The following is a 27,045-nucleotide window of genomic DNA, read 5'->3' on the forward strand; positions in this document are numbered from 1 at the left end:
ACTGTTCAGTCATTCATTCAACAAACATTTGGCATGCGAGGCCCGGGGAATGAAGTCAATGAGCCAAACAGACAGGGGCAGAGGCAGGCTTTGAGCCAGTGGTCACACCCGTGAGGTCCTAACGGCCTCTGTGATCAGCCCTTGAAGGAGCACTGGGAAGGTACGGTGTGGGGGGAGCCAGATGGCCTGCGTTCAAGCCCAGGACCATACTGCAGGCTGTGAAGCTCTGGGGAAGAGATCTGAACCCGCTGCCCCAGTTTCTTCCCCTATCAAAGGCCCAAATGACAGTCCCTGCCAATCACCTACTTACAAAGTGCTTAGAACAACGCTTGACGTCGAGGAAGAAGTGGAGGTATTAGGGAAGGCCAGCACAGGATGCCTTGAGAGGTGGGTAACATGGGGCAGGGACAGCAAGGCTGCTTTTGGAAGAGACATTTATGCAAGAGCCCCCAGGAATGGGAAGGGTTAGTCCGGCCATGAGATGGGGCAAGAGTGTTGATGGCAGAGGGTCCAGCCAAGGCAAAGACATGGAGGTGGGAAAAGCAGGGTGTTCCAGGAAGACCAGAGGATGGGCCAGAGACAAGGGCCAGTGGCGTAGACTTGTTGATTGCCGGCCGGCCACGATGAGACAGGACTCCCCTCCGTCAAATTCTATCTAGGAGATACTCCGGGACAGGGAGCCGACTGAGCCACATGTGGATGAGGACAGAGCAAGCATCTCCACCCATCTTCCGCGGGGCTCACTCCTCTCCAACATCGGCCTTTTGGGACTGTTCATCGTCCTGTGGCCTCAGCCCCAGCTCCACGGGACTCTCATCAGTTCTTCCAGATCATCTCACTTCTTTCTGTGCCTGCATCGAGATAGACCGTTTTGATTTCAGGAAGTTAGTGAACTGGCTTTAGAGTCACGAGGGTAATAATAATAATAATAATAATAATAGCAAACACATAGCGCTTACTACATGCTGATGACTGTTGTAATCACTCGCACGTAGAGGGCATTAACTCATTCAAGCTTCCCAGCAGCTCTGTGAGGTAGGTACAGCTATCGTGTCCATTTTCCAGATGAGGAACCCGAGGCAGGGAGAGATGAAGTGACTTGCTTCAGACAATGAGCAAGTGGCCAAGCAAAGACATAAACCCAGGCAGCCTGACCCCCAGACTCTGCTCTTAACCACCTGCCTCTACTCTACCATCCAAGTAGGAGTAAGAAACATCCAAAGGAAATGAGTTTTTTCTGTCAGAAGTTTTTTTTTTAAAGATTTTATTTATTTGAGAGAGAGAGAGAGCATGCATGCACATGAGCACAAGCAGTGGGGAGGGGCAGAGGGAGAGGAAGAAGCCAACTCCCTGCCCAGCACGGAGCCCGACACGGGGCTCAAATCCCGGACCCCGGGATCATGACCTGAGCTGAAGGCAGACGCCTCACTGACTGAGCCACCCAGGCGCCCCTGTCATAAGTTTTTTTAACTGAAAAAATACACAGTGCTATATTAGTTTCAGGTGTACAACATAGTGATTTGATAATTCTATACCTTATGCAATGCTCACGACGAGAAGTGTAGTCACCATCTGTCCCCCCTACGATGTTGTTACAATAGATCGACTACATTCCCTATGCTCTGCTTTTCATCCCCGTGACTTATTTATTTTATAACTGGAAGTTTGTGCCCTCTTAATCCCCTTCACCTATTTTGCCCACACCCCCCTCCTTACCCAGTGTAAGAATGTTGCCTGGAAAGATGCTGGTGACATCACAGGGACTGCTTTTTGGGAGGATCGTGGGAGAGATCCTTGCCTGTTCTCGGTACTGAAAATAGTTAAGCTTGCTCCTGAGCATCTGCTGTGCTTTTGTTTCAGGACACTGGGAACCGCATAAATGACCAGCTTTTCCTTTTTGAGTCGGCTGCTAAGGAACTTGGAGCCAAATTTATGGCCTGACCATATGCTGGTTGTTCGGGTTTTAAAAGGATGAGTTTTTCTTAGCCTAATTTCTGACTCTGTCTATGTCCCCACTTTTCCCTTCCTTCCTTGTCTCCCTTGCAAAAGAAAAAAAAAATTAAAGGATTGAGAAATTTAGAAGATAAGACCAATCTGAAGATGACAATAAAAATCCCCACCAAACTCTAATTTTCTTGGCTGTGTAGTATTCCCTCCTATGCATGTGCCTTAAGTTTTGAAATCAAGCCCCCTACTGTCGAGCAACTGGAGGGGGCACATTCCAGTGGTCCAATTTGAAACAGCCCTTTAATGTGCTCCTTGTAGCAATCAAGTGCTCGTCCGCACAATTCCCCTGGGCTAAATTCTTCCACTAGGATTGGCTGGGTTAAATGCAAATGAAGAAATCTTGAGGCTTTGGCTCCAGATTGGCAGACTGCCCTCCAGAAACATTGAATTCCTACTCTCCTATCTAATTGGAGCTATCGTGTGGTAGTTTACAAATATCCTTGTAAATCGCTTGGAGTCCTCTGGAACAAGCCAGGGTACAAATAAATATATAAGCCCCAAGCCACTTCTGCCTCCTGATTAAATTACCTGGCCTCAAATGCAATAATATCCTTGTCTTATTAAGAGGCAGCTGCTTGCTCTCTTCCTGCTGGCTAACCCCCGATAGCCAGTTCTCCACGGATGGCTGCCCCAAGATACTGTAGCCGTCCCTCCACCCCTGGGGGAACCAGGAATTGTGTTGGAACCAAGATGTAGGTGGTAGAGCTGTAGGCTGAGATGATTGATCCTGGGTGTGACAGCGAGAAACATTTTTCCTGCATGTCAATCCTGGACCTGTTAACAGGGATTGCTGCTTAATTGGGGCAGCATCCTCAGTGAAAGTATTTGAAAAAAATCCCAGCTAGAAAAGACAATTTGAGAAACAGCTACTTGAGCACATAGCTTCCCCGCTTAGAGCCCATTAGCAGGAATATTAAACTCCGGAACCAGCAGCTCAGCCAAGAAAGCAGCTAGCTTCTCCAGCACATTTGCCACATCTGAGGTGAGACCGGCCACCTGATCGCAGGTTTCTGTACCTGGACAGTTCCTGGGCTGCTGTCATAAGCATTTTTCTTAGGATAGGCCATTCTCTATTCTTAGGACTGTGACCTCCAAGAGTTCATGACCGAGGTTCCAAGCTAAATCCAGTTAGAGAGCCGACATTTGCACTCTCCAACAGTGAGCCTTCCAGGACATTTCCAGTGGTTCCCGGGGACATGAACTTGACTGCGGATTTGAACTTGAACCTGCCAGGCAAAACTCGGGATCTCTGCTGTGCTGAGATTTGGCAGCCAAGACCCAGGCATTTAATTACACTGCTGCAGAGAACACTTCAGCGAGGTGCGTCCAACGCAGACAATTATTTTAGGAAAGCCGTGGAGGCCTTCTCTCCTTGCCACTTAAATCTTGCTTCTCTTTTACAATTCAATATTTCGCGTGTTGAGAGAAAATGGCTTGTTTGCTTCAAAGGATACACTAGGAATTGTAGAAAGGGGATGTTAATTATGTTGAACTGGGCTGCATTGTCTCTGCACAAATGAGAACCTTCGGAGGTTGCGGGGGTGTGTTCTGTCCAAATTGCTTGGAGATCAGAGCCAGGGGGACACGGATGAGGGTGCTTAGACTCAAGTTTTTTTGTTTTGTTTTAAAGAACCGGATTTGTCATGAAAGGAGACAAAGCTAGTCTCACATCCTCCTGGAATCAAGGTGGAAGGCATTCTTGGGTCCCCCCTTCTTGTCTAGGTGGAACTCCCTCAGAAGCAGAGCTGGTGGGGAGTTGAGTGCGAGTATTCACCTGGGAGGTGATACCACCAGGAACTGGTAGGGGAAGTGAAGGACTCCCACGCCGGGTGAGCTAAGGAGCAGGGCGCCACTGTGGGCACCTGGAGCAAAGATCCCAGTGGGTTCCCCTGGAGAATTGTCTGCAGCATGCCCCTCAGAGCCCTCCTACCGGAGAGGTGAGAGGGTACTGATATCTATCACTAACTCCTATGTGGCACTGTTGGGGACTGCTGGGGGGGGGGTGAAGGGGGCTTCTGCTGCCTGCCCAGTGCAAAGGCAGAGTGGGCTTTGGGGGGGGGATCCTGGATGCTTCTGCACTGTAGGCCTGGGGAGCCATGACTGTTGGCTCTACCTGAATCGTACCTGCATGCAAGAAAGGCTGGCAAGGTGGGTGACTTCATTGCTCCATGGAGGAGACGTGGACTGGCAAAAAGGGGGATCCCCCAACTTCAAAAGGGTGAACATAAGGCTCAAAGAATGACTAATTACAATCATTTCAGATGGCGTTTATGAATGGTTTGTTTTTCTTATAAATTAGTGGAGGAGTCAAGCTCATCTGTACAATTATATCACTTGCTCACATTACAATAAGCTTAAAAAAAAAAAGACTTTATTGAGTGGGAGAGAAAAAAGGTGGGCTAATAGCTGGCATCTCCAGGATTGCTCGTAACTCACAGCCTGGCTTATCTCTGCTACAGCTCATGGGAACAGCTTCTGTGGGGCGATCAGTTAACAGCTGTCCAAATGAACAATTATTGTGGGGCTTTGTTTCTCTGTAAAACACTTGGGTTTTATCAGAATTTCTTCCAGGTATGTTGGAACACATCTTGGTTAGGTCCAGAATCTTCCATTGTCCACCTTCACGGCCACCACCCATCCTGTTCACCTGGACCTATGCAGTCTCATTGGCCCTGGTCTTCTGTCCTTGCTCCCCAGTCTGTCTCTCCCACAGCCACCAGAGGGCGCCTGTGTCTAATGACCTCCCTCCTTGTTCAGAACCCTCTGTGGCTCCCACCTCCCCCAGGAATAACCAAAGTCCTTCCTACAGCCCAGAGGTCCTGAACATGCTGTCCTGTCCCCTCCCTGCCCTCATCGCCCACCCCACCACCTTTCTCACTCTGCTCCACCCATGCCAGCCTTCTCCATGTTTCCTAAACATATCAGGCATGGTACTGCCTCAGGGCCTTTGCACCTGCTTTTATCGCTGCCTGGAACATCCCCAGATATCTGCATGGCTCATCCCTCACCTTCTTCAGGTCTTGACTCAAATGACACTTTTTTGGAGGCCCTACCAGGCCACCTTAAAATTGCAACCCCCAACCACAGCACCGTCCCCCCATCATTCCTTCCCTATATTACTTATCTCTATGGCACTCATCACCCTTTAAATATTTGGCATTTACTTGTCTATTTCTGTCTTTGTCTAACATAAGCTCCTAGAAGAGCTTTTGTGTTTGTGCATTTTATTTACTGCTGTGTTTTCAATGTCCACAATAGAGCCTGACACACAGTAGGAACTTACCAAATATTTCCTGAACAAAGGAGACCATCATGCCCTGATGAAAACAAAAAGACTGAGAGTTGTGACTAAGTCCAGTATGTTCTGGGGAAGCTCAAGAGGGCCTAATCTGGGGGCCCACCATGTTCCATCCAGTGATTACTCAATGCTTTTTGAACAATGTTTCTCAAATACCTCCAGATATTGATTTGAATTTGTGCTGTCAAAAGTGTCCCCTCCCCTATGCCCTTCTCCTGGCACTCATCCCTCAAGTTCAACTTCAATGTCCTTTCTCTGGGGTACCTCCTCTGAAATCCCCAGCCTGAGGAAGACCCCCTGTTACTCCTTGCACTTTCTTTGGAGCATTCACTGCAATAAATAGTTCTAGAAATATCAGTGGGGTTACATGTTTGATGTCTGTCTCCTCCATCCATGGGCAGCAGCCAGATGTTTTCTTTACCTCTCTCTTCCTAGCCCTATCCCAGACCCTATGCCAGGCATAGAATGGGCACTCATATTTTCTAATAAGTGTAGAAAATTTTGGAGTTTCTTGATGCACATCAGCATTTCAAGGGCTCTGATAAGTCTTGCATCAAAGGAACTTGTTTCACCCAACAATGCACAAATTTATTTGATCACCGAGCATGCCTGGAAAGATTGCCAGTGTTCCAAGGAGCATGGCTTGGGAAACAGCCATGACTGATCCCTGAATTACCTAAGCATCATAAACTGATCTGAAGTTGAATTTAGGAGTGTGCAATGATGCTTTCTTTTCAAGGGCCTTGAAGTCCCTATGAGGATTCTGTCACCCTTTGGCCATTACCTTACCTGGGCTTCTCAGGAGCAGGGGTGGGGTGGGAGATGACAACAGTAGGGTTGTACTTAGTGGCTCTTGGGGTATAGCCAGAGTCCATGTTTCACAGTGGGCTGGGAAAGCAGGGAGGGAGGTCCAGCTTTGGGGATCAGTACAAGTGGGTCTGTGCCCACTCATACACATGTTGTATGTGTGTGAACATGCGTGAGAGAATAAATTCCTGTCTTGTGGAAGGGCTTGAATCCCACAACTCCTTGCCGTGTTCCTTAATCCCCCCATACCTCAGTCTCATCATCTGTAAAATGGGTTTCCTTGAGGAGGGATTGAGATTACATGCATCAGGCATTCAGCATATGGTCCAGCACATTCCAGGGCATCTGTCACTTCCCTGGGTCTTCTTTCTCCCCCAGCATGGGCAGGGTGAATCCCCCACTGGGTTCCTGCTCTCTGACCCCTGACTTCCCTGCAGACCCTCTTCCAAAGCCCGGAGGAAGGCTGGCAGCTGTATACCTCAGCCCAGGCCCCCGACGGGAAATGCATCTGCACGGCTGTGATCCCGGCACAGAGCACCTGCTCCCGCGATGGCCGGAGCCGGGAGTTGCGGCAGCTGATGGAGAAGGTAAGAACCTTCCATGTGCCCCGGGAAGACTGTGAAAATCTCCCAATTTCTACCCTGCCTTCGGCCCCCATCCAGGCCAGCTGGGGGCCAGATATAGCCATATATCCACCAGAGCTGGTGCATAACCTGGCTCCCCTCCAGGTGGATATTTTAGTCAATATGTGTTCAGTGCTTCTTTGGAGAAGCTGAGCATTGTGTGCGGACAGGGAGGCAGCATCTGAGTCTCCTGTGTGTGATCTCTGGCCCCACCATGCACGCCCTACTCAGCTCTTTAACTCACCAGACTCACCTGCTGAGAAAAATGTCTTGTGTCCCTTGGGGAGGGGTCTCACCCTCCAACCCAAGACACATACAAGATTCTATCCCCTTCTGACTATGGTCGATATAAAACAGTCCCCATTCAAAACATCCCTGAGGATGTTTTGGTGCCCTTTATAGACTGACTGCTGTCCCTTGACACTATCCAGCTGAACTGCTCATTAGTCAGCTAAAGGGACCAGTTAACCATCATTATCCTATAGAAGAGGAAGTTGAGGGATTGGTGAGAACAGAAGAGATCCCGGTCAGCCCTGGACTCTCCCACCCATGAACTCTGCAGGATCCTGCCCTGCCCACAACACCAGCACTGCTTGGCCAGTTTGGGACACCCATTGGGATCCCCTGATTGTTGAGAATGGTTATAAAAATGTGTCGTGGCATCCAGGGTGGATGTTGGGCTGTTGGGTTTCTGAGAACTTCCAAGTGTCGTGTGAACAGGGGTTCAGGAAAATCTGTGTGTTTCCACAAGCACCCAGTGCTGTCTCTGAGTTTACCTTAACCAGGTGGAGCTCACCTTAGGCAGGTGGAAATGGGAACCAGGGGGTCCTCATTCGGGGTTAGGAGAGGCTAGGGCAAGGGAATTCAGTTCGATCATGTAGCTGAAAAGCACTTACTGAGCATCTAGTTTAGGCCAGTGCTGGGCACTGGGGATTTCGCTGTGGACGAGCTAGACACTGGGTCTGCCCGTGTGGATCTCACCTGAAGGAGGCTGATGAATGAGAATGTTCCAGATAGTAGCTGTAGCTGGGAAGAACATAACCACGTAAGGGAGAGAGGGTGGAGGGCTACTGGAGGCAGGGGCACTCTGAGAAGGTGATGCTGGAGATGAGGCCTGAAGATGAGGCCTGAAGGGCGAGGGAGCCAGCATGGCAGGACGAGGGGAACAGCGCACCCAGTAGAGGGATCGGCAGGTGGAAAGGCTCTGAGGCGGGAAGGAGCTTAGAGTCTGTGAGAGGAGAGGGGGCTGGTGGGTCGCAGTGGATGAACATGGAGAGGAGGCAGGACTGGCCGCAGGGTCTTCCTTTTGAAAAGCTCCCTCTGGCTGCTGTATGAAGAACTGACTGCGGGGCAGGGCAAGGGGGTAAGCCTGGAGACCAGGGAAGAAGGGGTGGGAGGTGAGAGGGGGTAATGGCCAGACCGGGCGGGGAGGTTGCCGGTAAGATCAGGGGAGCAGGTTGGTTGGGTGCTGGCCTCCGGCTCCGCCAGGCCTCATCTGTGACATCTCAGGGCTTGGGGAGGGCAGGAGTCCGGCTTTCCCTAACCCTCCCAAGCTCCTAGGTCCAGAACGTCTCCCAGTCCATGGAGGTCCTTGAGTTGCGGACATACCGTGACCTCCAGTACGTGCGCAGCATGGAGACCCTCATGCGAAGCCTGGACGCACGACTCCGGGCGGCTGATGGGTCCCTCTCAGCCAAGAGCTTCCAGGTGGGTCCCTCTGGGTCAGGTCAGAGGCCAAGGGAAGAGTTGGGATTGGCGTCCATTAGTTCTGAGAGTGGGGTCATGTCTGGGAGGGACCAAGGGTAGGCTGGGTTCCAGGGTCTAGTATGCACAAATGTCAAGGGCCAGGTGTGCATCAGAGATAAGGGGGTGAAGCTATGGGTCCAAGGCTGGGGTCAGGACTGGGTCAAAGGTCAGGGGTTAGGATCAGTGAGGGTTCCATCTTGGTGGGCAGGAGCTGAAGGACAGGATGTCGGAGCTGTTGCCCTTGAGCTCAGTCCTGGAGCAGTACAAGGCGGACACTCGCACCATCCTGCACCTGCGGGAGGAGGTGAGGAATCTCTCCAGCAGCCTTGCAGCCATCCAGGAGGAGATGGGCGCCTACGGGTACGAGGACCTGCAGCAGCGGGTGATGGCCCTGGAGGCCCGGCTCCATGCCTGTGCCCAGAAGCTGGGTATGCCTTGACCCTTGACTTTGACCCCTGACCTCCACACCCAACCCTAATACCACCTATGTGCCCAGAAGCTGGGCATGGTTTTGACTTCTAACTTCTAAACTTTGACCTTTGACTTCTCTACCCAAGGCCTAAAATAGACCCCAAAACTGGAAATGCCCCTGACGTTTGACTCCCAGTCCCCTTACCCTCAACTTAACTCCATCTTGGGACCAGATTTCTGGATCTTCCCTCACCCCTGGTCCCAGCTCTTCCCAGTTTGATCACACCACATCATCCTTGCCCTGTCTCGCTCGGGCTCTTCCCATCCTCCACCCTTATCTACCCTCTTCCTACCTCCCAGGCTGTGGGAAGCTGACTGGGGTCAGTAACCCCATCACCATTCGGGCCATGGGGTCCCGCTTTGGCTCCTGGATGACCGACACGATGGCCCCCAGTGCGGATAGCCGGGTGAGTGACTGTGCCCACCCCAGGGGTCAGAGCCTGGGGGAGACAGCCTGTGGCTGCCCACAGGTGCCCAGCAATTCCACACCAATGCCTCTCTTGTAGGCTGAAGTGTCCTAGGATCTCCAGAGCCCTTGGCCCTCCCCTTGACTGTCTAGTAACCCCAGGTGACCGAGGACCTTCCAGCCCTGAGAATAGCCAAGTCTGTTGACCGTTTGGACTTCCAGTGGTCTCCATGGTCACAACTGCCCATCACCTCTGACCCACAGGAACCATCCACTAACTGCCCAGTGACTATCCTAGTGACTGATATCGGTCACTAGGTGGCCACTGAGTGTCACAGCGACGAGAGGTAGTAAATGGCCATTGTCTCACTATGATCACTGGCCTCCCAGGGATTATGGGGGTTCAACCAAGTGGTGAAGAGCTTGGGTTTGGGAATCAGACTTGGATTTGCATCCGGCTGCCACCAAATTCTTAGCTAGAGAACCTTGGGCAGGTTCCTTAATGTCTCTGAGCCTCAATTTCCTTATCTTCAAAATGGTCGTGATAATGTTGGCATGAAAGTTTTCGAGATGCTTGGCCCAATAACCAGCCCTAGTGAGGGCATGCACCCCTGCTGACTGACATGGCGACGGTAGGTGGTGACGGTAGAGGAAACGCTGCTGACAGGCCGGGTCATCTTGTGGCCACGGGGGTGAATTCAAGTGACCTCGTCACCCCAGGGCTGTCCAGTGACTGCTAACCATCCCATCTCCAATGAGCGGTGAATTCCTGGGCCCCGGGAGCCCATCAGGGACCGCGATATGCCCTGATCCTTAGGTAGCAAGTGTCTGTTTTCAGACCCATGGTGTTTCCTGATCAAATGATCCCATGACTGGGACTATGACCGGTCACGAATGGTCACTGGACATCCGGACTGACTCATGACCGCTAAGTGACTGTGGATCCCTAATGACCACGGGTGATACCTGGGCGGTTGCTGGGGCCTTTGGGTGGCGGCGGGCAGCTGGGCAGCGACGCGCGGCTCTCTTGTAGGTCTGGTACATGGATGGCTATTACAAGGGCCGGCGGGTCCTGGAGTTCCGCACTCTGGGGGACTTCATCAAGGGCCAGAACTTTATCCAGCACCTGCTGCCGCAGCCGTGGGCAGGCACCGGCCACGTGGTGTACAACGGCTCCCTGTTCTACAACAAGTACCAGAGCAACGTGGTAGTCAAGTACCACTTCCGCTCGCGCTCGGTGCTGGTGCAGAGGAGCCTCCCGGGGGCCGGCTACAACAACACCTTCCCCTACTCCTGGGGCGGCTTCTCGGACATGGACTTCATGGTGGACGAGAGCGGGCTCTGGGCCGTGTACACCACCAACCAGAACGCGGGCAACATCGTGGTCAGCCGGCTGGACCCGCACACCCTGGAGGTCGTGCGCTCCTGGGACACCGGCTACCCCAAGCGCAGCGCGGGCGAGGCCTTCATGATCTGCGGCGTGCTCTACGTGACCAACTCGCACCTGGCCGGGGCCAAGGTCTACTTCGCCTACTTCACCAACACGTCCAGTTACGAGTACACGGACGTGCCCTTCCACAACCAGTACTCCCACATCTCCATGCTGGATTACAACCCCCGGGAGCGGGCCCTCTACACCTGGAACAACGGCCACCAGGTGCTCTACAACGTCACCCTCTTCCACGTCATCAGCACCGCGGGGGACCCCTAGCGGCTGCGGGAGCTCAGGCTGCCGCCCGAGGGCCGCGGGGGGCGGGGCGGGGGGCCCTTCGACTCCGGCCCGCCCGGGTCCCTTTCGCCTTCCGTCTCTGTCGGGCCCTCTCTCTCCCCTCTCCTGTCCGTTTTTTTCTCTCCCTCCCTTTTTGCCGGGCTTTCCTTCTCTGCCCCTGTATTTCTACTAGTGCATTCTCTCTGTGTCTTTTCTCCTCTGTCGGTCTCTGATTTTGATACTTCACTCTTTCGGCCTTTTTATTGATGTCCCTCTGTCTGTCTTTTCATGGATCTGACTCTCCAGTTCTTTCCCTGTCTGCCACTCAGTCTCTCTCTTCTCTCCTTCCCCTCCCTCCTTGCTTCCCACCCATCTCCCCAGGCCCTCCCTCCAAGCCCCCTCCTCCCCTTCAAGGAGTTGAGTGCATGAATCGGTTTCTTTTTTTATTTACACTCTTTCTTTCCAGGTTGCTGGAATAAACGGGACCTTTGACATTTGCTGCTTTGGTTGCTCTGTGTGTCCCAGTGGGGCAGAGGAGGCAAGGTGGAGGCTAAGTGTGAGCCTGGAGACCCATCCCGGCTGGGCCCCCTTTGTCCCAGGCCACAAGCTGTGGGCACCGGGGGCAGACAAGCCCAGCCTGGGGGCCAGGTGGGCTGCATGGCAGGGCGAGCCGTTCGGGAAGACAGGTGAGGAGACCCAAGCCAAAGTTGTTTTGTTTGAAAACAATTTGAAGGCAGTTTGATCCAAACAACGGAGAATTCTATCACAACAATGAAAACAGGCCTCCAATGAATATTCTCCATCACTGGTTTTTCACTCATTGATCACACTGGTGCATCACTGAACCATCTGGCAACTTAAAAAAAAAAATTTTTTTTAAACACTTTGGCTGCTTTTAAGAATTTGGGTATGAGAGAGTAGGGCACAATATTTTTCCTTTTCTCTTTTTGCTTTGTAATTTCAAAATCATTTTACATGAGTCGCACCTGTTCTAAGTTCACTACTTAAAAGGTAGAAACAGCCTGAAGGGGGCACTGGGTGCCTTCAGCTGAACACACCCTCACCCCACGCCTGGAGCCCATTCACTGGAAGGGGCTTGGGCAGAGATGGGCCCCAACACGAAGACTACAGTTCCTGGAGGTGAAGAACCGGCCATGCTAGGAAGTATGGGAGGCAGGAAGGAGCATGAGGGAGCCGGAAAGAGGCCGGAGAAGCAGAGGCCAATTCCTCAGGAGCCTTGGTGATGTGACTAAGGTGGGGAGTGGGGGGCACAGAAGGGGAAGAACAGATGAGGGCCTTATTTTAGCCAGATCCCTGGTGGCCAAGGTGAGACAGACTGCAAGAGTGGGGAGAGTCACCTCTGGGGCCGGCGGCTGGGAACAGAGGTAGTGCTGACCGCCACCCCCACGTTGGCCCCACCACATGGCCCCCACTCAATCTGGGGAGGAATATTATGTAAAGAACCCCAGGGGCCTAGATCCCACCCCACTGAGACCATGGAGGAAGCGAGACCAGCTCTTCTGGGAGCTACCCTCCCCCGCCCATCTCTAATTAATGGCCTCTCTGATTAAATCATCTCCGCTCTGTGCTGGCATCTCCGGGAACGCGGGACACGGGGACCATACTGCAAATGAAACCAATGAATAATAAATGTAACTGCCTAATGCATTCATTTAAAACCAATTTTTAAAGAAATCTTCAAGAAAAGCAATTAATTTCCATTTAAATTAACAAGTTTGACATTGAAAAAGAACCGATTCCCGGATAAGCCCATTGAGGCACTTTGTACCTGATTAAAAAAGAAAAAGGGCACAGAGTTAGGGGCCACTTAGGACCTCTGCAGCCCAGCCCTCCTATCCGTATTTATTTGCAGGCAAATCCCCCAAATGAGCATGGTGCGGGTGGAAGAGTAGTTCACTGGTCTCTCCTACTCCCAAAGTAAGGTCGGGGATAGAGGGCTGCTGAGTTCCACCGTCTTTGTCCAAACCCACCCAGCCCTGGAGACGCGCACAGAACGCAGGGCTGGGTGCGGGCGTGCGGGTCACCTCTGCACGCCGGTCGTCGAGCAGATGCCCAAAGCGCCTGGCATCCTAACCTCCGTGTCCCTCTCTCACACACAGAGGCAGGCCCAGTGCTCCTTACCCTTTTGCGTTTGTGGCTTTTGTTCCAACCAAGGATGGGCAGGAGGGATACCCGTCCGCTCCCGACCCAGGCCAGGATCCTTGTGCGCCTTAGGCTGCCTGCCGCCACCTCTGACTTGCTCCCTCGTGGACGTGGGCCCGGCTACAGTGGGGAACTTCGTAGCCCATCCCGTGGCAGTGCCTGCCTTACCCCAAGTGGAGGTGATCCGCCCCAGCCCTGCCGCGTGGCCACAGAAGCCTGGGCTGGTGCACGTGGCAGAAGGTTGGAAACCGCTCTCCCCCGCCGCCCCCGCCCTGAGGCATTCTGGGCAGGGAAATGCCAGACCAAGGGGACAGGAGGGAAGACTGCACCGCTGTCACCATCCAGAAGGCCTGGGATTTACGACCCCACCTCCAGGCAGGAGGCGGTGGGTGGGGCTGTGGAGCAGGTGAGGGAAGCCAGAGCTACTTCACCATGAATCACGCAGACGCTGAGTGGGCTCGGGGGCGTGTTTAGCTAACAGTGGCATTCCTTTGTCTTCGCCTTTGGGCCGCTGCACAGCTAGACAAAGGGAGGAGGAGGTCCACGGGGGCAGGTGGTCACACCCGGTCAGGGGGCCTCCCTAGTGTCACACAGGACACACACCTAGGGATAACTAGAGTCACATGGCCACACGCATGCTTGGGCACACACACGCCCAAAGTGACAGAATGCCGCAAAGACCACGTTCCTGCCAACCCCACACAGGAAAACATACAACACCCCCAGCAGCTTCTCAGCCCCCCCCCGTCCACCCCCTTTGTTTCTGCTCCTTCCCAGAGGCTCCAGGGCTCAGCAGGGGTGTGATCGCTCCCGACCCCACAGCATTGCTGGTGCGAACGGGGGTGCTGCTGCCTGCCTGCTGGCCCCCACACGTGATGGAAGATTCTGCCCGCAGGTGCAGCCAGCCCACCGGCCCCCCCCTCCAGCCTGCGGAGTGGCAAGGAGGCCCATTAAACCTTAACGACAAACTCCGGCAGGCAGCAAGCAGAGCACAATTGCTCTAGAAACCAGCCAGATGGGAGCTGGCCCAAGTGACTGTTTATGAGACACAGCCCTAGGGGCCTCCCCTGGGACGGGGCTGGGCAGGGCTTCTTTTGCTCAGGTCCCCAAGCCCTGCTAGCCTGCCACCCTCCCCCCGCCCCGATCTGGGATGGTTCCCATTAAATGAGGGGGGCAGAGTGGGCGAAGCCCATAAACTCCTTGATTGAACTGGGCCCCCAGCCCAGGCCCCGGCACAGGGGTAGCTGTGAGGAGGTGACAGAAAGCAGGTGGGCCACACCCACAGGCCACCCGGGAGGGGCCTCGACCGGCTCTGCCATAGGCATCCCCTCTGCTCCAAGACAGCCCTTTCTCCTCGGTCCAGTACAGGGCCTCCCTCCCCCAGAGGGCTGGGCAGGATCCCCACTCTCAGAGGCACCTGGCAGTAGCCCCCTCCCTTCCTGGCTAGTCCCCTGTTGCTAAGGTAACAGCATCTGAGAAGGAGGCAGGACCCAGAAGAACCTGCCAGAAGCATTTGTGGTAACAGGAAAGCAGGCCTCAGGGTGCTGGGTGTAATTTGTTCTAGTTGGGAGTGGAGTGGCTTGCGTCCAGGGAGTGGGGGTGGGAGGTGTGTGTGTGTGTGTGTGTGTGTGTGTGTGTCTGTGTGTGTGTGTGTGTGTCTGTGTGTGTGTGTGTCCACCCTGACCGGCTGAATCCAGAGATGTGACATCAGGGCACTGCCCTAGCATTCTAGAACATTCTTAAACACCCAAGTTTGAGGACCATGGACACTGACTGGCGCCCTACTTCCCTGCTTGGACCCCCCACCGCCACCCCGGGCCCAGGATGAAGGGAGGCTTCTCAGGGAGGAAATGCAGCCTGGATACGTGGGACGCTAGGGACGGCGGAAGACGATTGCTCCTGACAGCTCCCCCCTCACCTCAGTGGGGAGGGAACGAGACACAAGACAGCAGAGTAGTGGTTCCAAGTTTAATCGAGGGTGCGAAGGGGGCTGCACTGACCCTCAGTGAGGGCCCCAAGGAGGTGGGCAGCCTGGGCCCCATGTGGAGCATTTGCTTTTTGCAGTTGAGTAGAGGAACATAGCATAACCAGAAACAAGGCCGTCCTGCCCCCATCTTGGGCCTGGGTGGCGGGGACAGATAGAGGGGGCAGCTCAGCTGACCAGGCCTTCTCTTTGGGACAGGTCACCCTGACCCCTTCAGTCTGGGAGCCTCTCCACCCACCTGCCCTTCTGAAGTCAATTCATAAAGGGGAGAGGAGTCTGGCAGGGACAGCCCCAGCTGGGGGCAGAGAGGGAGCCCCCAATGGTGAAGAGCTCCCCTCAGCCATTTTGGGAACAATAAATACTGTGACGTCAGCAGGGAGGGGCACCCGTTGGCCGGCTGACAGCAGGGAGCAGAGTCTGTGGGCCCAGCCACCCGTCCCGCCCCACCCGACCCTGCAGGCCAGGCCTGAGCCACCCACACCCCTCACTCCGTGCGCAGGATGATGTGGATGCCGGAATCTGTGAACACGGGCCCGCTCATCTCCCCTGTCCGCAGTGCAAAGGAGGCATCTTCAAATGGCTTCTGCATCTGACCTGGGGAAGCGTGAGGGATGGCGTGTGAGGGTCAAGGCCCGGCCGCAGGCCAGGACCAGGTGGGGCAGGCAGATGGGGCTCCCACCTGTGCTGAGCCCTATGCTCATCCATCATGCGGCTTATGGCCCTGTCAGTAGGGCGGCGGGGCCATTAAGAAGCCCCAGGAAGCCCGAGGACAGCATGAGGGATGGCAGGCAGAGCGGCTTCTGCCGCTGGGCACTTGGGAGGCACATCTCGGTGATGAACTTGTCTCCCCGGGCCCCCGTTGCCAGCCCCTGCCGCATCATCTGTCCCGCCTGCCTCCTGGGGCGGGCAGGCGGCTGACAGCCCCTTGCTGGCTCTCCCCACACTCCTCACCCCATCCTGGGCCCCTCCCTGATGCTCCGCAGACCCCAGGATGGAGGGGGAAGAGGAGGGAAAGGAGGAGGTGGCCTGATCCGCTCTGCTCCTCCCTTCCCACTGCCTGAGCCAGATAGGCCTAAACTCAGGGCTGCTGATCTGAACTCTCCTCCCCTCACCCCTGCTTTCCCCACTCCTGAGGGTGGTGTTGGGAGGGGCATTCTTGGAGACAGGCCCTGGGGCTCTCAGGGGACCCAGCCTTATACCCCTCAACCAGAGGAGAGGCAAATGGCAGCCAGTACCTACCCTGCTGGGTCCATGATGGGGACAACTGCACAGAGAGACCCCCAGACGGACTCCCCACCGCAGGAGGGAAGGACACCAGGCAGAAGCAGCCCCGCCACGCCCCCTCCCCAAGCAGGGCGAGTCCCTCTGAAGCTTGCGGGACTGTGCTGCCACCTGGTGGACCCTGAAGGCCTGTGCAGCCGGGGCTGTCCCTCCCAACCTCCGCCTGGCTGGGGGACCCCCACTGATGGGACAGAGACTCCTCTAGGGCTAGGTAGTGCCCGCTCCTTGCGCACCTCTGCTGAAGGCACCCAGGTCTCCCCTGGCCTTGGCCGAGCTGCAGTCGCTGAACTGTGAGGCCAGAGATTCAAAGTCTTCCTCTCCTGACTTGATCTTCTGGATGTAGCCTGTGGACACACATGACACGGGGACATACAGGGAGACCTTGCATCAGAGGCAGGGCAGGATGGGGTGCAGGGCTCCAGGTGGAGGGTGGCTCTTCACTCGGCACGGGGGGCCTGCAACCCCTGCCCTACTTTGCACACGAGCACGTGTGAGTACTCGCCTCACACACGTCCATGAATGCCACCCCCCCAACATGTGTGCACAGTCACACGTGTCCATGAAATGCGTTCCGCATGCGTGCACACCCTGACCCCGTGGTGGTCAATGCTGGTCTCACACCCCATTCCTCCACCCCTGCTCCCTTTGTCACTCCTAGCGCTCCCCCCCTCAACATAACATGAATATAGCATGACCTCTTCCCACCCCCCAACACATATTCTGGGGGAAAAAAATCTACTTCCAGGCCCTGTTGGGGAGGAGAGCAGAAGGCAGGGCAGACACTGAAGAGGGATGCTGGGACCCAGGGCCCCCACCCAGATCCCCCAGGGCGGTGATGGGGAAATTTTCTAGATGCTTCTAGGAGAAAGGCAGGAGGCCGGGGCACCAGGCCAGCTCTGCCACAGGAGCCGGCTGAATCTCAGTCCCTGGGCCTCAGTTGTCCAACGCATCGAAATTGGGAGGAAGGCCCAGGCTGCTTCCTGGGGCGTCGTGAAGAGACCACAAGGCAGCCTCGGTGGGACACGTGTCATTCCCACGGGCTACGGCCCCTGACACAGTTCTTCTCCCAGCTGCCCTAAAAGGCTGTGTTGGCATCGCCCTGGATTCACCCTCTGTGTGGCACGAACTGTCCCCATTGGGTACGGATTCTCCCTGGAGGGGAGAGGGACGCCAGGGGCAGCATGCGGGGGGCAGAGCGCGCAGGACTGTGTGTGCCTGGCAGGGAAGAGCCCCCACTTGCTCTTGAGTTCAGGCGTGAGCCCTTGGAGCCAGAACCCATCCTTTCCTCCCTAAGGGCCTCCTCCTCTGCTCCAACCAGCTGCCCTAGCACCTGAATGAGCGGCCACTGGGTGGGCTCCCAGGACACCCAGCCCCCGACCACCAGAACGGCCCCTCACCTCGGGCTGGTCCCACATGGCTTCCCAGGCAGCTACTCTCCTAGGGACATTCCGCACACCCACCCAGCCCACACTGGACGTGAGGATCACCCTGGCATACCTGCCCGTGGACTTCTCAACACCACCATGACACTTCTGTCCACCGCTGCTGTCTGAGCACCACGGGGACACTGCTGGTTAATCTACCTGGTGCTCTGAGGCCCAGACACCCAGCCAGGCCATCTGCTGGAAGCTGAGCTAGTACGAACCTCGCTGGGACCACAATCGAACCATCACAACCGTGACAACACACTTACGGGCCCATCTTGCTGCACAGCACGTCAGCAGCCAGTGTCCTGGTATCTGATCTGCTTGGCTGCTTCCACGGCTGGCCCCGCGTCACCCCTGCCTTCCCCATGTCCCTGTCACTCTTGTCATGTCCTGGCCATCCCGCTGCCTCTGAAGCATCAGTCACTTGCCAGCAGGCCACAGTGACACACAGCACAGTGCCTGGCTCGGAGACCTTGACAGACGTCACATTCTCCTTTCCATGAGGGCTGTGCGTCTCAGTGCTAAGGATCCCCCTGTGTCTGTGTGATCTGCCCATCCCTGGGCCCCCTCGCCTGGACGTCTCAGTCTGGTCTGGTCGTCAGTGTGATACGCTGCCTGGTCCGAAAGGCTCGCCAACGCGATACAAGCCCCTGGGCTGCTGGGGGGCCCCCCTGTGCCAGCTGCACCCACCGCGATCCACCCTGAAGCGGGCATCACCAAGACACCCCCCTCCCCCTCCGCTCCCTGGACTTCTGGCCATCTGTCCGCCTCACCTGGGCAGCCTCGAGATCTCTCCCCCTCTCCCTTCTGTCTGGACCCCGATCCGCGGGCCGGAGACTCCTGAGCACGCAGGGTTCCCCGCGGGCCCTGTCCGCGCATGCCCAGCACGTGCGGCGCCTGGCCCCGCCCAGAGCCCCGCCCAGAGCCCCGCACGAGCACCACGGGGCCCGCAGGCTCCAGGGGCTGGGGCCGTGAGTGAGCACGGATCCGCCTGAGCCTAGACGGCCTGGCCAAGGTACACAGACACGGGTATCAGCCAAGCCTTTGCCCGCCGTCGCTCACAGCACCCAACCCTTCCTCTGACCAGCCAACTCAGAAAACATTCTGCTTGGAGAGAAGCCTCAAGTGATTAGGAAACAAACCAAAAAACCCCACTCCTTTCTAGAAGCTGATTTTTAGGAGTCTGGCCACAAGCCAAGATGCAAGGGAACCCTCAGACCCCTGTGCATCCCGTGGGCTCAGGATTACCCCTTCCGCCGGGACATCTCTCCCAGTCCTGCTCTGCCCCCACCACCTCCAGGCCTCTGCTTAATGGTCTATTCCCGCAGGAAGCGCGTATGTTGTCTTCTGGCCTCACCCAGGAGCCTTTCCCGAGACCCCGCTGTGTGAGGTGCCTCCCTGCGTTTGCCAGTGTCCTGTGTGTGTGTCTGTCACCCGCCTCATGCTGGGAGGGCAGGGCCGGTTGGCCTTGCTCACCGCTGCGTCCCCGGCACCCTGTCTGTGCACAGAACAGGTGCTCGCTAACGCTGAAGGGATTCATGAATAAATGAGACAGAAACAGGCCACAGGGAAGGCGGGAGCGGGATCCACCCCTCCGATCTTTAGGCAGGAACACTGGAGCCTCATGTCTTTTCCCTGTGCACCTCACATCAAAAGGCTCAAGAGGGGGAGAAAAGGAAGCACCTACCACACCCCCCCCCCCCCCACCGCAATGCCCTGGCCTGGCCTGCCTGCCTCAGCACCCCTCACCAAGACGGCACCCATCCAACGGGGCTCCGGTTGAGAGAGAGGCAGACCTGGGGGCAGCCTCTCAAGGAGCTCCGAGTCTGAAGCAAGGAACTCCCACCTGCTTCGGGGAGTCCAGGAGCCCTTGAAACTGGCTGAATGACAGAAGGGCGCCTGTCGCAGCAGGTAGATCACAGGCTGGCCTGCTCAGTGCGTCTCTGAGGCCGAGGAGGCCAAACTCTGGACCCCCGCTACCGCATTCAGACCTCAGCTCTACCCCTCCTGAGCTCAGTGACCCTGGTGGCTGACTGCCTCTTGGAGCCTTACTTGCCTGGTCTGTAAAATGGGCTAATGATAGCAGCTCCCACCTTGGAGGGCTACCAGGAGGGGTAGTTCCGGCAGGCACAGTGCCTGGTGCAGCGCAAGCTCCTGATAGGTACTAGTTGTCCGTCCCTGTGTTAGGGACTGAATTGTGTCCCCCCATATTCATACGTTGAAGCCCCAATCCCCAGTGTCACTGTATTTGGAGATGGGCCTTCATGCAAGTGATCAGGGTTAAATGAGGTCATAAGGGAGGCCCCTGATCCCACAGGATTAGTGTCCTTACAAGAAGAGACACCAGAGAGCTCCATGTCTCATTCCCCATGTGCACACACCAAGGAAAGGCCACATGAGCACACAGCGAGAAGGCAGCGATCCATAAGCCAGGAAGAGAGTCTTCACCAGAAACTGAATTGGTGTGAACCTTCACCTCAGACTTCCAGCCCCAGAACTGTGGGAAATAAATCCCCAGCCTGTGGGATTCTGTTATAGCACCCCGAGCTAATACACCACAGTTATTTAGGGGAAAGTGAGTAAACAAATCGGGTGGTCTCTGAGTCTGACTCTTTTTTTTTTAGAGGGGAGAGGGAGAGAGAATCCTAAGCAGGCTCCACACCCAGCGCAGAGTCCAACAGGGGGCTTGATCTCACGAGCCTGAGATCGTGACCTGAGCCGAAATCAAGCCGAAATCAAGAGTTGGATGCTTAACTGACTGAGCCACCCAGGTGCCCCTAGAAAGGTTTAGAGACAAACTAGGGAAGGGGCCTGGACAGAGAAAGAGGTGACAGGATTAGATCTGCTGTCCCAGACGACCCAAGATCCAGCGGGAGGGGCCCCGAGAGACCAGAGACCCAGCCTGAAGCCAGCAGGCTGGAAGGGACTCACTGATCTTGGGTGGGGACACTAGGCCAAAGATGCTCATTGACCCTCAGACCCTGGGTATGAGGACTGCTGCTCACACCAGGGCCTCCCTGGGACCCTTAAGTCCTCGGCATGGTTGTGTGCTGAGGGAGCTGCTCCTTCCACTGGGGCCTCCCTGGGACACTCAGGCCCTGGGCCTGTGGGGCTGGAGGGATGGGGAGCAGGTGGAGAGGGCTTCTCCACAGCCTGGCCTCCTTAGACAAGGACACTGGCAATGACAGGCAGCTGGTCCTCAGATCCCTGACAGGGCCTGGCCACAGCCCAGCAGCTGCAGAGAAAAAGGAGCCTCAGCAGAAAATGCGGACACTCTGGTTCCTACTGCAGGCAGCCTGTCCCCTCGGGGCAGTGGGGAGCACTGGACCTAAATGGGTACTGATGAGATTCGAGCCCCCAATCCTGATCTCCTGATCACCTGGAACCAGCCCAGGACAGAGGAAACATCCTCTTTCACAGAAGAGAAAAGCAGGCCTGGACGCCCCAAGCTTGCTGACACGGCACATGAGTGAGTGGTTACGAAGCGCACCGTCTCACTGCGCTCTCCTAATGACCCCCCCAACCCAGCCCCATCTCAAGACACTGAGTAAGCAGGCCAAAATCACTGTCGGGTCTACATGGGAGCCCACCAGGCTGCCCAGAGCTCTTTTGGGGAAGCAGCAGACGCTCTGTCCTGACCTTGGCCGCCAAACACACATGCCTTAATGACCGGGGTCCCGTGTAGACAGCAAGCACCTGGCACTGAGCCCACTGCTCTGCTGGGCAGTCCGCCACTGGCCGGCCCCTGGACCTCATGGCCGTCCTGCCCCCGTTCTACAGATGATTCAGCCAAGGCTCTGAGACACTTGCCCAAGGCCACATGGCTGGCACCAGGCTCCATCTGTGTGTGACTCCAGGATGAGCCACACTGGTTCTGACCTCACCCCTCCCTGCCCAGCTAACCCGTTACCCAGTCCTGATTCTGCCCCTGGACCTCTCCAGAATCTGCTCCCCCACCCCTCCCTGGCCCATCAGGTCCTCCCACAGCTTCCCCCAGGCCATCTGTGCAGGTCCGTGAGTCCAGCCCTTGCTAACATGCCCGAGCCTGCACTGACTTAGGGTTAGGCCCCAGGGCCCAGCTGCTTCCTGGGAGCACCTCCCCGATCCCCCTTCTCTAAGACCTAAGCTGACCTCAGCACCCCCAGGCTCCTGCCACAGTATCAGCTCACCAGGCGCACACTTGTCCATCCTGGAGACGGGGCGGCACCCTCACCTCCCCCCCCCTCAGGCAATCTCCATGGCCTGACAGCCTTCCTTCCCACGCACGCTCAGATCTCCCCGTGCCCTCCTGCCTCAGCCTCCTGCCATCTCTTGCCAGGATTGTCCCAAAGGTCTCCGTCTCTGGCCTGGCTGCTCTGCTGAATCTAGACCTTCTCCCAGTTGCCCCCCAACGGCTCTTCCTTGGGCCCCTCAGACTTAATGAGTCCCTCCCCAGACTGCGCCTCTTCCCAAGTCCCCTCCACCAGTGGAGACTCAATCTCCAAATGCCTGTTGCCTCTTGCTCACTCTTGTGGGTCCAAAAGCCTGAGAACAGGGACCACTTGAGCTGGGAAGACCCAAGTCACCGCGTGATTCTCTGGGCTTTCCCCACCCACTTCCTCCTCTTCCCCTCGGGCAGCCAGACCCCCCTCATCGCTCACTGCTAGACCCAACCACCTGGGCTCCGGGCCCTCCAGCTTCCCTGGCCCTTCACACTCTGGCCACACAGCTCTTTCCTGAAAGCAAAGCACTGCAGAGCCGTCCTGATGTCATATGTGGCCATGTTTCCTGCCATCTCCAGAAAGGACCCAAACTCTTCACCTCACTTGGGGCCCCCCTCAACCTTGCTGGGACATGCCCTTGCAGGGTCTCATCCCCCCTCAGTCCCCCATGCGGCCTTCCCCGGAGTCCTGGCTATGGCCTTGCCCCAGGCTTTTACTTCTGCCACTTCCTCTGCTAGGAATCCTTCTCACTTCCCGTTGGTTCCTGAATCAAGGCTGTGAGCACTGACTGTAGGCCAGGCTGTGTGTAGAGCGGTGGGAATACGGTGGGAAGAGAGCCAGTCCCTGTCCTCACGGAGCTCAGGAGGCGAGCTCTTTAATCTGCCTTCCAGATTCTGTGCATGAACTCTGCTCCTCTCTGTAATGCTGAGGTGTGAGGCTCACAGAGGCCAGACACCGTACGGGGGGTGGGGGTGGTGGTGGGTGGGTTTAAGTAATATCCTGGAGGCCAAATACTGGACCAAGGGATGTGACAGTAAAACAAGAGCCAATACTGACCGACCGTGCACTTTGCCAGGCCTGTGCTCATTACAACAATCATCATGACCGCTAGCAATTACGGAACATCTACCAGACACCAGAACTGTTATTCAAGCTTCACTGCATTAGGTCAGAGTCTTCACAACTACCCTATGAGGTGTAGGTTCTATTACCAAAACATGAATTTTACAAATGAAAAGACAGGTTCAGAGATGTTAAGTAACTTGCTCAAGGTCACACGGCCAGGGCTGGGCAGAGCCAGATGGGCACTTGGGCCAGCTGGGTCTGGGTGAGGCACTGGGTCATGTGTGGTAAGAGCAGCCCAGGGGGGGTCTGGGGTCTGTGGTGGCAGAGCCTGAATGATGACACCACACGTGAGATCCAGACCAGCACTGTCCAACGGAACTTCCCGTAAGCATGGAAATGTTTTAGGTCTGCGCTGAGATGGCAGCCGCTCACCACATGGGGCTACTGAGCACTTCAAGTGTGGCCAGTGTGTGAGGAACCAATCTCTAATATGACTTAGTTTTAATTAATTTAAACGGAAACAGCCCCGTGTAGGTAGTGGTGGCCATGCCAGGCAGCTCTATACCATGGATCTGCAACTGACAGCCGTAATGGGCGACATGCTGCTATTTTCATGAAGTTTTATTGACACGCACGCCCACACCCACTTGGGTACATATTATCTCAGGCTGCTATCAATTACAAAGCGGAGATGTACGGCCTCAAAACCTAAAGTATTCACCATCCGGCCTTTTAAGAAAAAGTCTATGTACTCACCAGTGCTCTAGACTCTGGAGGAAACAGAACAGAGACAGGAACAGCATCCTCTCTCAGGGAAGAGGTAAGTCACCGACTCTGCTAGCAGGTTCTACGTTGCTACCTTTCCAACCTCCCTCCCGACCCACCCACCTAGGTGCCCCAGAACCCTGCTTGATGACATTACCGTCAACAACAGGTCCCAGTGACTGAGGGCCCACTGGGCACCAAACACCCTCACCTCGCAGAATTGGCCCGATGGGCCTCGGGGGCAGGTATGTGACAACGCCCATTTTACAGAGGTGAAAACTGAGTCTCAAGGAGGTTACGCAAATCCCCCAAGGTCCTGGAGCTTATGGGGCATAGCTACCATCTGAACCCAGGTCTGCCAGCCCCCAAGGCTGGGTCCTCCCCTCCTAACCTGGCTCACCCTCTGATGCCAGACAGAGCTGTGCGGCCCAGGCTCATGTCATGTTCAGGCACTTCCGTGTCGGCCAGCGCTGACGGTTGAGTTGGCTGGGGCGCAGGATCTGGTGTGAGGTCTACAAGGCTGGTTCCGGCTCCCAAGGAGAGGACACCCCCCACCCCCATCCTCCCCCCAACCTGTTGCCAGCCCTGCTCACCATTAATCAGCTCCAGGGCCTCCTCCTTGGTCCTGGTGATCTTCTCCTGCCGCCAGGACGAGGGCCGCCGTGACTGGCTGTGCTTGACGAGCAGGTGTGAGCAGCGGACCCTGGTGGGCTCCCCCTGTCCATTTTTGCTGCCACTGCTGCTGTTGCCACTTGGCCGCTCCCACTGGCTGGCATTAGTGATGTGATTGAAGTAGTATACCCGGCCTGGGGGGGGGGGGCAGGGATTCAGTGGGGACCTGCTCAAAGAACACCACCCTGAGGCCAAGACAAGGCACTGGCCAATGGAATGCCTTCATTCAACAAATCCACTGTGTCCACCACGTGCCACAGGCCCTTAGGGAGCTGACGTTCCAGGTGCTGGGACAGACAGGCACCCCACAAGCAAATAAGACAATGCAGTAACTTCAGTTATTGGAGACTTCAAGGAGGAAAATAACCCAGAGTGACAGGAGAGAGGAAGCCGCGGGGGACAGGGAGTGGTTCGCAGCATGTACTAGGTGGCCAGGCTGCCTGTTCAAATCTGGCTCTGTCACTCACTGTGTGAGCTACCCTCTCTGGGCCTCGATTTTGTCACCTGTAAAATGTAGATTAACAACAGTCCCTGTTTGTAGGGTTGTTCTAAGGACTGAGTGAGCTCACAGCTCTTGCCACACTTAGGGTAGTGCCTAGGACACACTAGGAGTGTGACAGCTATTATCTCCATTTTATAGACGACAGAAATGCGGCCTCACCTTCCACGTCTTTGGTAATGTTTCCTGAGTACACTCTACTCCAGGCACACATGGTTGGAGGCAGGAATTATACCCAAGTTGTCAAACACGAAAGCTCTGTTCTTAACCCGCACCCGGTGCACAGGGCTGCACAACTAGGGACCAGCATTCCTGGGGGCCAGACGCTACCCAGGGCCTGAGGAGCAGTAGGGGTGAAGGCTGCAAGCGAGAAGACTGAAGTAGGACCCAGGAGAGCCCAGGCATCATTCCAGAGGCTGAGATTTTGCCTGGGTTGCATGGATGACTTGCACCCAGCACCGTGAAGAGCTGAATGTCACCCCTGAGGAAAACCACCACGGTGGAATCAAGCATAAATGGCAAGAGAGGGGGCCCAGAACTGGGTAGGGCATCAGATTCATGCTGCAGGTTGCAGCCACAGAGCAGGGCTGGAGCAGGCTGGGTGAGAGCTGAGCCAGTGACCGACTTTAAAAACTTAGCAATGGCCTCTATCTCCCTGAACTCTGAAAAGTGGGGGTGAAGTGGCAGAATTAAGGACATAACTTCACAGGGTTAATGTGGAGAATAGTGATGATCTACGGGAAGTGCTCACTAGAGGGCCTGGCATTCAATTAACAAATCATTGTGACTGTGATTTTTATGGGTTATGGAGGCAGTGCGGTGAGATGCTGGGCCCCCCTCACTAGTCTGCAGTGACAAGGGCAGGGGGCTCTGCAGTCAGACTTCTAATCCAGCCCCCACCCCCTTGCAATGAATGACCTTGGGTGAGTTCCTTAAGTTTCCGACCTCAGTTTCCTCACCTGCAAAATGGGGGTAATAACTACCTATCTCCCAGAGTTGTGGTCAGAGAGAGAACACACTTAAAACACACTTGGCACGATGCTGAGCGGTGAGATGAACGGGCCCTATTACTGATATTATTACTGTGGATAAGCCTTAAATCGGGCTCCCAGCACAGGGTCCATCCTCAGGCAGAATACCACCGGGCGGATCCGGCAGACTCAGCATTAGATGGGGTGGGGATGGCAGGCGGGTTAGCAGGAGTAGGTTGTGGACCCGAGGCCGGGCAACACCCTGGGGCCACGCCCTGAGCATGGGGTTGGGGTGTCCTTCCCCGGGGGTGCCTCCCGGGCCCAGCGGAGTGCAGAAACGTTCCCCGGGGACGTCAGGTCCATCAGGCCAAAAGGTGTCAGCCGGATCGGCAGGGCCAGCGCCATCACCCAGGGGAGTGCAGGGGGATCACCAGCCCTTCACCACCCCGGCAGCGCGCTGGGTCTCTCCGGCCCCGCCCCTTGCCTCAGTTTCCTCCGGCATCCCCGCTGCTGAGGTTCGCAGCCCCCACGGGGCGGGCCCGGGCCGTTACCCTGGGAAGACGCGGAGAAGCCAAGACCCCACGGGAATCGGGCGGCGCCGCCGCGCCCGAGGGGCGAGCTCGAGCCCTGCTTCCGCGGGCCCGCGCGGCCCCGCCCCAGCCCCGACCCCCGCGGCACCTGAGCTGCGGCTCATGCGCTTCTCCCAGCCGGGCGGCAGCTTCTCCTCGTCCGCCATCTTCCCTCCTGCCGCAGCGCCCGCTCCGCCTCCACCGCACCGCCTATGCCGCCCGCGCCCGCCCACCGCCGCCGCTGATTGGCTCGGTGCGCCTTGCTCCGGGGCCTGGCGACGATGCTCATTGGGCACCCTAACAGTCCAGAGAGGCTTTCAGGCTTTCTATTGGGTAACAGCGAGACTGGGCGGATCCTCCCCGCATTTTACCTGGGTCCCG

The 27,045-nt window shown here is 56.1% G+C and overlaps 2 protein-coding genes across 4 annotated transcripts in view; one reads left to right on the forward strand and one right to left on the reverse strand.

The window, feature by feature from the left end:
• Positions 1–11,563, forward strand: part of OLFM2 (olfactomedin 2) — a 59,483-nt gene extending 47,920 nt beyond the window's left edge. For all 3 annotated transcript variants that reach the window (XM_036119646.2, XM_036119645.2, XM_036119648.2), the window contains exons 2-6: positions 6,550–6,699; positions 8,296–8,442; positions 8,690–8,909; positions 9,253–9,359; positions 10,392–11,563. In XM_036119646.2, the coding sequence (XP_035975539.1) occupies positions 6,550–6,699; positions 8,296–8,442; positions 8,690–8,909; positions 9,253–9,359; positions 10,392–11,069 (1,302 nt within the window). In that variant the 3' untranslated portion in view covers positions 11,070–11,563. The remainder of the gene's footprint in view (positions 1–6,549; positions 6,700–8,295; positions 8,443–8,689; positions 8,910–9,252; positions 9,360–10,391) is intronic.
• A 3,620-nt stretch (positions 11,564–15,183) lies between these two features.
• Positions 15,184–26,930, reverse strand: PIN1 (peptidylprolyl cis/trans isomerase, NIMA-interacting 1). The gene is made up of 4 exons (XM_036119654.2): positions 26,774–26,930; positions 24,547–24,759; positions 16,728–16,838; positions 15,184–15,807 (listed from the first exon to the last, which is right to left on the reverse strand). The coding sequence occupies exons 1-4, from the start codon at positions 26,829–26,831 to the stop codon at positions 15,698–15,700; spliced, it is 492 nt and encodes a 163-aa protein (XP_035975547.1). The 5' UTR covers positions 26,832–26,930; the 3' UTR covers positions 15,184–15,697.
• Between the last annotated feature and the right edge of the window lie 115 nt (positions 26,931–27,045).

This window comes from Halichoerus grypus, chromosome 1 (genome assembly GCF_964656455.1).
Source record: "Halichoerus grypus chromosome 1, mHalGry1.hap1.1, whole genome shotgun sequence".
NCBI classification, from domain to species: Eukaryota; Metazoa; Chordata; class Mammalia; order Carnivora; family Phocidae; genus Halichoerus; species Halichoerus grypus.

Excerpts from the sequence above, each read along its gene's own strand:
- PIN1 (XM_036119654.2), bottom strand. The coding sequence starts at position 26,831 with ATGGCGGACGAGGAGAAGCTGCCGCCCGGCTGGGAGAAGCGCATGAGC. Across the intron at positions 16,839-24,546 it reads GGCCCTGGAGCTGATTAATG|GCTACATCCAGAAGATCAAG; the intron begins GTGAGCAGGGCT and ends GTGTGTCCACAG. Across the intron at positions 15,808-16,727 it reads CCTGGGTGCCTTCAGCAGAG|GTCAGATGCAGAAGCCATTT; the intron begins GTGCGCAAGGAG and ends ACGCTTCCCCAG.